The following is an 8,397-nucleotide window of genomic DNA, read 5'->3' on the forward strand; positions in this document are numbered from 1 at the left end:
TGTTCTGATGTTTGGATTGCTATGGATGGAGAAGTTGTGCAATAATTCAGAGTGATGCCACCGTTGGGATTCGAGGTGATAAGTTGCAAATTTCTAGGCTAACCAAAACAATGTGGGTGCTTCTCATGTGGTGTGGTAGGATGTCTTAAAAAGAATAGGACAGTAAGATGAGTAATTTACTTTTTTTGATTGCTTGATCAGATGGCCTTTGGACAAATGCATAACCATAAAAGATGGATAATTCAGAATATTGGTTATTAGGGAGAAAGGTGATAGAGATCTCATTTACGATGAGCCACACAATCTTTTCAAGAAAAATAAAGTTCTTATGTGCTTTATATTAACTTGGTTTTTCTCTAATGATTTCTATCTGTTTGTATTGCAGGTTCTAAAATATAGTAAGCATTGTAGAGTCTGTGACAAATGCGTTGATGGCTTTGATCATCATTGCAGGGTGAGGGTTTTCTCCATTCACAACCTTATATGTTTTGTTATCTTGTAGTAATATGCAGTATTCATCTTTCCTTGTAGTGGATCAATAACTGCATAGGAAGAAAAAATTACAAAAGGTTCTTCATCCTCATGGTGTTTGCTCTTCTCTTGGTAAGCACAAATATTTCCTACCATTCCAATAGTTGTATTCATTAATCATAGTGATTGACACTATTTTCTTAGTGTAGATTTATCATCTGTGTGCATCAACTTAGAAGATACTATTTTCTTAGTACGTGAAGGACCTGATACATAGAATGCATTTTATGTCAGGTCCTTTTCATTCTGATTGACTATTGATTGGTCTCCATGCTTTGTGCACCTTGGGCCAGCTTATTCTGCAGTGGGCTGTTGGGATGCTTGTGCTGATACTGTGTTTTGTTGAGAGAAGGAGATTTTCTGCTGAAATTGTTTCAAAGCTGGGTAGTAGCTTTTCCTTGGCACCCTTTATCATTGTGGTGGTGAGTACTCAGAAGAGAAAATGAATGAAAATCACACATCATAATGAGGATTTTTCAAGGTTCTGATACTAATTTGATAATGTCTCTATAATGCAGGCTGTGTGCACTTTATTAGCCATGGTTGCTACTCTTCCAGTTGCACAACTTTTCTTCTTCCATATTCTTTTAATAAAAAAGGTACACTACTTTCATATTTCTACTTGTGACACAGCAAACACTACCAGTTACACAGCTCCTACATTTATATAAAACAAACCTATGTATCCGGTCAAATATCTCTATTTCAAGGAATATATCTTTTATATTTTCAAATTCTTTGCATTCATCCATACACTGAGCATTACTGAAACTTATTATCCAACTGAACTATTACAGCTTGTTATTTAACTGATAGATTTTCCATAGTGGAAAACAAATAGTAGAATTTGAACGATATGGTGTTGTTTATTCATCAATTCTGGAGAAAATTGACACTTTAACTAGCTCATGCTACTCTACATGGATGCGCTTACAGGGAATCAGCACCTATGATTACATTATTGCTTTGAGGGAGCAAGATCAGGAGCAGGAGCAACTTGCTGTTGGTGGGCAGCAAAGTCCGCAAATGTCCCAAGTGAGCTCTTTTACTGGACTAAGCAGCACCAGTCCGCAAATGTCCGCAAATGTCGTTGTCTTTTACTTGTATGATACAAATTTAATTTGTGGATCAATATGTATACATTTTGTTTGTATAATATAAAGTTTTATTTATTTGTTAAATAGTCTTATTATAAAAATGATTGTGGTTGTGGATATTCAATTATATGTAAATTTTGAGTATTTTTTATAATTTTTGCTATTTAATTAAGAAAAACACTATTTTTTATAAATTTAAAAAGACAACGTTTTTAAGTAATAAAAGACAACGCTTAAAAAATAATGTCTTTGAGACCAACCACAACGCTTTTAAAGCGTTGTCTTTGATATGTGCATTTTTACAACAACATCTTTAACAACGCTTTTTAAGAACGAATAGACAACGCTTAAAAAGCGTTGTCTTTGTGACCAACCACAACGCTTTTAAAGCGTTGTCTTTGATATGTGCATTTTTACAACAGCATCTATAACAACGCTTTTTAAGAACGAAAAGACAACGCTTAAAAAGCGTTGTCTTTGTGACCAACCACAACGCTTTTAAAGCGTTGTCTTTGATATGACTTTCTACAACACCATCTACAACATCACTTTTTAAGTACATACGACAACGCCAAAAAAGCGTTGTTGTTTAGCTTTTTTCTTGTAGTGTTTGGTTTAGGTACTTCGACCTTTGCCAAGCACCCCCACACTTTCAGGTATTTGTACGATGGCTCGCGGCCTTTCCATAGTTCATATGGAGTTTTATCATTTTGCTTATGAGGGATTCTGTTGAGAATGTGATTTGCCGATAATATTGCTTCCCCCCACAAGTTTTGAGGTAAGCTTGAATTTATTAACAAGGCATTCATCATTTCTTTTAGTGTCCGATTTTTACGTTCGGCAACACCGTTTGATTGAGGTGAGTAAGGCGCCGTTGTTTGATGGATAATGCCAGATTCTGTACAAAATTCATCAAACGGTGCACCATATTCTCCACCTCTATCGCTTCGAATTATTTTAATTCGTTTGTCAAGTTGATTTTCAACTTCTGTTTTATATGTTCTGAACGCCTCTAAGGCTTCGTCTTTACTTCTTAAAAGAAAGACATAACAGAACTTTGTGCAGTCATCGATAAAAGTAATATATATTTTCTTACCTCCTATAGTTTGCACAAATTTCAAGTTACATAGATCACTATGCATCAACTCTAGAGGAGTTGTTGTCCTTTCCACCGAATGAAAAGGTAGTTTCGTCATTTTCGCTTCCACGCACACTTCACATTTGTGTGTTCCGTCAACATTGACGTTTGGTAATAAATTTAATTTGACGAGACGTTTGAGAGTATTATTATGCACATGTCCGAGTCGATCATGCCATAAATTAAAACACTCAACAACATAGCTGGAAGCATTTATTTTATTACCATCAAAATTTCGGAGTACAGGCATTACAACCATTTTGAATAGACCCTTTTCTAAGTACCCCTTTCCTACGAAGACACCATTTTTCGTAAGTACAAAGTTGTCTGACTGGAACACTAGCCTAAATCCGGCCTTGACCAATGCCGATCCAGAAACTAAGTTCTTACTGATGTCGGGAACATGGAGTACATCAATGAGTGTTAGCTCCTTTCCGGACGTCATCTTCAGAACAACCTTTTCGAGTCCAACAATTGACGACGTCGTGGAATTACCCATATAGAGCTTCCTGCCATTTATCGGAGTATACTTGGAGAACATCGCCTTATCGGAACAGATATGACGAGTTGCTCCAGTATCAATGAACCACTGCTTCGGGTTGGTATCCACCAAGTTGGCTTCAAATACAACCGCAGTGAGATCCAAGTCCTCAAGAGAGGTTGCGACATGATTCGCAGCATCCTTTGGCCCCTTGGTTGGCTTCTTTGGGCGTCTGCAGTCCTTGGACAGGTGTCCTGCCTTTCCACAGTTGTAGCAGGAGCCTTTGAACTTCTTTGCTTGAGCCTTCTTTTTGAACTGCTTCGGCTTTTTAGCGTTCGGCTCGACCAGGTTGGACATTTCGTCTATAGTCCGCTTGGTTCCTCTGGAGTCGGATAACTTTCGATTATCCTCCTCTATTCGTAGCCTCAGGATCAGGTCTTGCAGCCCTATCTCCTTTTGCTTGTGCTTTAGGTAATTCTTGAAATCCTTCCATGACGGAGGGAGCTTCTCAATTACCGCAGCAACTGCGAATGTCTCGTTCAGCTTCATGCCTTCGGCGTCTAGATCATGCAGTATTAATTGCATATCTTGGACTTGAGATGAGACGCTTTTTGAGTCCACCATCTTGAAATCCAGAAACCGACCGACGATGAATTTCTTCAATCCAGCATTTTCGGTCTTCTATTTCTTCTCAAGGGATTCCCACAAAGATTTCGCCGTTTTCAGAGAACAATATACGTTATATAACGTGTTGTCCAAGGCGTTGAGTATATAATTGCGGCACAGAAAATCTCCGTGAGACCACGCATCGCTAGCAGCCTTACTACCTTCCGTAGCGGCTGGCGTGTCTTCGTGCAAAAACCGTACAAGGTTTAGCGTTGTTAGATAAAACAGCATCTTCTGCTGCCATCTTTTGAAGTCGGTTCCGGTGAATTTCTCCAGCTTTTCTCCGTGCGGAATGGTTGTCGGAATGGCGGTCGGAACACCGGTCGGAACGGCTGTCGGAATGTCGTTGGTAGCCATATCAGTTTGCACGAAATATCATTTACGACTGTTATTCCCGGGTAGCTTCTGGAGTATGCAAACTGATCGTCGAGGCTAGTGTTCGACACTATCTCCGTAAACGATATTGCTCCGCTACGGTGCTTAACGGATTGTTGCAGTTCGTTCCCAAGATACAACGACGACGAACGTCTCGGAATCGTAGCACTCCGACTTCCGAGACCAGCGAACCTTCTAGTAGACTTCTTGGACTCTTGAATGCACAAGATGAGATGAATGCTTGAGGAAGAGAAGAAAGGATTGAGTGAATAGGTTACGATACCAAATCAGATCTGATGAATGCACAAGATGAGATGAATTGTTGTAACCCTTCACCATGCCCACTTCAATCTCATCCATCAGATCTGAGGATGCGCACGTGGCGGGTGGCGGGCTCCAGGTGCGAGCACCTGCTCGCCCTGGGCTAAGGGAGCACCTGTCCTTTTTGTGTTAACTCCATTAACACATCTTCATTAATAAGTAGAGAATATACATCGAGAATTTCCGATGTGGGACTATTCTCCTATGCACTATATTAATGAATAATAAATGTTATTTTGGGCCGACTTTAAACATTAATTTCTCATTCACCTTTAATCGGTTTTGAGCAAATTAATAGTCTAAATCTATCTACGCGAATCGTAGATTTCAATTTTGAAGTCAATTACGACTTTCAACAATTGATGGCTTCCTTCCTCAAAATCGTTTTGGTCCATTTAAGGCCCCAATATCCAACATCAATTGTATAAGGGACTTCTCCGCCTCCGACCTTTATCAATGAAGGAGGTCTTTAGTGAGCTGTCATTGTCTTGGATTAACAACCTCCTCGATTATAAACTAAGTAAATCTCTGAGTCTTTACTTTCTATTTTTATGTTATTTCTTTTTAACTAATGTGTGTATCCTTGCTAAGTTAGAAGAGAAGCTAAGGGTGCGTTTGGTTTGCACCGTTTTTATTTTCATTTTCTGGAAAACGCGCGTTTTCTAGAAAACAGAAAATGATTTTTTGTCATTCTCTGTTTTTCTAGAAAACGATAGCCAATTTTTTAGAAAACGCGCGCGGAAAACGCAAACCAAACACCATTTTCCAGAAAACGCGCGTTTCCAGAAAATGAAAATGGAAAACGCTCATACCAAACGCCCCCTAACATTTTTTGTAGACTATTCACCCTCTCTAGTCAGTCCATGGATCCTAACACAAGCAACCGTGCGCTGCCGCCTTGTGCTCACCTTGAGCAACGGGCAGTCACGCTCTCGCATGCTTGTTGCAAGTAGTAAAATAGTCTCCTGTTAAGCTCTGTGTTGAATAACTACTCCATCTCCTCGAAGTCCATCGTATAGAACCTCAGGGTCAGTGACGTCTCCTTGATCTCCATGGTCTTCTCGGACTTTTGCTTCTTTCTTGGGTCTTCCCGGACTTTCACTTCTTTGGCCTTGTGGCCAACGTGCCGGCTCTGAAGGTCGAAGTAGAGATTTTGAAACGACGCTTAAAATTGTCAACTTTGGAGCTCGCTTTGCTGCGGAGTTTAGGGGGTGGAAGGGCTTTGTGAAGGTAAGTCTGCTGTCACAATCATCGTTGTTGCTGCCAATTAGCTCCTTGATTGGGTACTAATTGATTGAGCACCAAGGGGGAAGATTTTCCACAAGATTTTTTTTTTTCTTTTAAGTTATTTCATTCTTCAATCTGTCAAATTTATATCTGACAAAATTTTGATTTATACTAATTTAAATATGTAAAGAAATTACGAGTGTGATCTGAGTAACAATTATAATGGTTTAAAAATAATTTTAATAAAATTTAAATAATTTTAATTAAGTTAATAAAAAATATTTTGATATAATAGTATTCTTTGAATACTAATTGTGATAGTTGATTTTTTTTTATATTACATAGAGCGTTCTTTTATTTTTATTTTTTAAATATCATTTTCCTGATTTTCATAATTTATTTGATTTTTGCTTAACTTTCTTAACAATTTCACTGGAGGGTAAAATGTAAATTATCAAACTATGAGTATAAATGACAACATTTGAAACGTTTCACGGAACAATATAAACACGCTAGGGTTTTTGGGAAGAGAAGATCGAAATCTCCGAAGGAGAGACGATGAAGAGGCTATATCATGTCTCCTTCTGCAAAACCGTGTCTTCCACTCGTTCTCCTCTCTCCCACGATGCTGCCCTCCTCTTTGCCGTCTTCCCTTACTCGGCCTCTGCCACCGCCGCCGGCACCGCATCCACCACTGGGAATCACATGTTCATGGCCCAATGCCTCATCGACTCATGTGGTTTCAACCAGGAGAAGGCCACTGAGGCCTCGAAGCTTCTCAACGGCATCCAATCGAGGCAGCAGCCCGACTCCGTCCTTGCTTTCCTCAAAAGTTATGGCTTCGATGACGCATCAGTAAAAAGGCTCCTACTTTACTTCCCCAAATGCCTTCTTTTGGACGTAGAGAAGACACTTGCACCAAAATTCCGAGCTTTCGAAGATCTGGGTCTCTCCCCATCAGACATCGTCCACCTCGTCTGGTCGAATCCCTCCACTGTCAAATGCAAACACGAACGCACTGTATCTAAGATCGAATTTTGGCAAGGCCTTCTCAGGTCCAAGGCTGCGCTGGTGAAGTTGTTCAAGAAAAACCGAGGGATTCTTTCATGCAGTATTGAGAAGAAGATCCAGCCCAACCTTGATTTGCTTCGGGAATGTGGCTTGGACGGCCCAAAGCTTGCCTCTATCTTGTGGCATCGCCCACTGGTGGTGGCACAGAATGCTGATTTCTTGAAGTCGTTGATCAGTCGCGCTGAGGATTTGGGAGTGCCACGGACATCGGGGATGTTCCATCGCACTCTGTGTGCACTCTTCACGGTCAGTCCAGAGAAATTCAAGAGGCAAATGGAATTGTTCCGGAGCTTTGGGTGGTCAGAGGATGATTTTGTTGTGGCATTCCAGAAATGTACTACCTTCCCACAGACGTCTTTGATGACTTTGCAGAGAAAAATGGAGTTCTTGATAAATGAGGCTGGATATGCCTCTTCTTACATAGGTATACGTCCAACAATATTGCTAACGAGCTTGGAGAGAAGGTTGATTCCGAGACATCGGATCTTGGCAACCTTGAAGTCTAGGGGGCACTGTGAAAGTGATTACAAAGTTGCAACATACATGGTGATTTCAGAGGCCAAATTCATAGAGAAGTACATTATGGTCTACAAGGACAGGTATCCAGATCTGAGTGAACTCTATGCAAGCTTAAAGCACTCTAATGCTTCTGATTCTGGACTTCAATGAGGTAAGTCATTTTTCCCGCTATGAGTTATAGTTCATGTTGTCATTTTTCACTGAATGGCTTCTCCTCTGTCAAACTGTAAGCTAATATTTATGCCAACAAGCATGAAGATAAGAAGCATTCACAGAATCATGATCTTGATTTTGCTTGTCAACATGCACGAAGATAAGAACAATTCATAGGATCATGATCTTGATTTTATGTGTCAATTGAGCCAAAAGCTCTCAGATTCATCACTTGCTATGTTAGACAATTGTTACTGCAAGAGACATCCTTCCTTTATGAACATTGAGTCATCTCTCCTTGTTTGAGTTGTGGTTACTCATTGATAGGCTCTGTTGAATGTTGCACGGTTGTCTCCTAACATAATTTTATTAAAGGGAGAGAAACCACTGCCACATTGATGAAATGATTCGAACAAGAATCGACACATTGGTTCTTTTTTCTCCATTTCATTTTGAATTTGAACTGTATTCATCCAAAGGTGCATGTACGGTTCCTAATGGACTAAAGAATAGGATTTTGTCCTAATCAACCGACTTTATTGAGAAAGATTATCTTTTTTAGTACAAGAGGTCAACGAGGAGATCTCGAATACTATTGTTGGTGTCATGATATATCTCAGTAAAGATGATCAGACTAGGGATCCTTATTTATTTATAATCTCTCCGATGAGTAATATTAGGAATAGCTATTTTTATATGTTTGATACTGAATAGCTCTAATCTTTTAGAACACTACACTACTTGTGAGTTTGTGACTTAACAAGCCTAGATTAATAAAAGGCGACTTGGAACCCTTGGGAACACTACCCTACTTGCAA

General features: G+C 39.6%; 2 protein-coding genes across 2 annotated transcripts; both read left to right on the forward strand.

Annotated features, from left to right (window-relative positions):
* Positions 1–518: 518 nt before the first annotated feature.
* Positions 519–5,562, forward strand: LOC121994882 (probable protein S-acyltransferase 22). Its single transcript, XM_042548771.1, has 5 exons — positions 519–603; positions 825–953; positions 1,050–1,130; positions 1,468–1,607; positions 5,448–5,562. The coding sequence occupies exons 1-5, from the start codon at positions 583–585 to the stop codon at positions 5,560–5,562; spliced, it is 486 nt and encodes a 161-aa protein (XP_042404705.1). The 5' UTR covers positions 519–582.
* Positions 5,563–6,342: 780 nt separating this feature from the next.
* On the forward strand, positions 6,343–7,862 carry LOC121996481 (transcription termination factor MTERF8, chloroplastic-like). The gene is made up of 2 exons (XM_042550468.1): positions 6,343–7,577; positions 7,658–7,862. Exon 1 carries the CDS (start codon positions 6,395–6,397, stop codon positions 7,574–7,576), a length of 1,182 nt encoding a protein of 393 aa, XP_042406402.1. The 5' UTR covers positions 6,343–6,394; the 3' UTR covers position 7,577; positions 7,658–7,862.
* Positions 7,863–8,397: the final 535 nt, after the last annotated feature.

Source organism: Zingiber officinale, chromosome 6A, assembly GCF_018446385.1.
Source record: "Zingiber officinale cultivar Zhangliang chromosome 6A, Zo_v1.1, whole genome shotgun sequence".
Lineage (NCBI taxonomy): Eukaryota > Viridiplantae > Streptophyta > Magnoliopsida > Zingiberales > Zingiberaceae > Zingiber > Zingiber officinale.

Excerpts from the sequence above, each read along its gene's own strand:
- LOC121996481 (XM_042550468.1), top strand. The coding sequence starts at position 6,395 with ATGAAGAGGCTATATCATGTCTCCTTCTGCAAAACCGTGTCTTCCACT.
- LOC121994882 (XM_042548771.1), top strand. The coding sequence starts at position 583 with ATGGTGTTTGCTCTTCTCTTG. Across the intron at positions 1,131-1,467 it reads ATATTCTTTTAATAAAAAAG|GGAATCAGCACCTATGATTA; the intron begins GTACACTACTTT and ends ATGCGCTTACAG. Across the intron at positions 1,608-5,447 it reads AGCAGCACCAGTCCGCAAAT|ACTATTCACCCTCTCTAGTC; the intron begins GTCCGCAAATGT and ends CATTTTTTGTAG.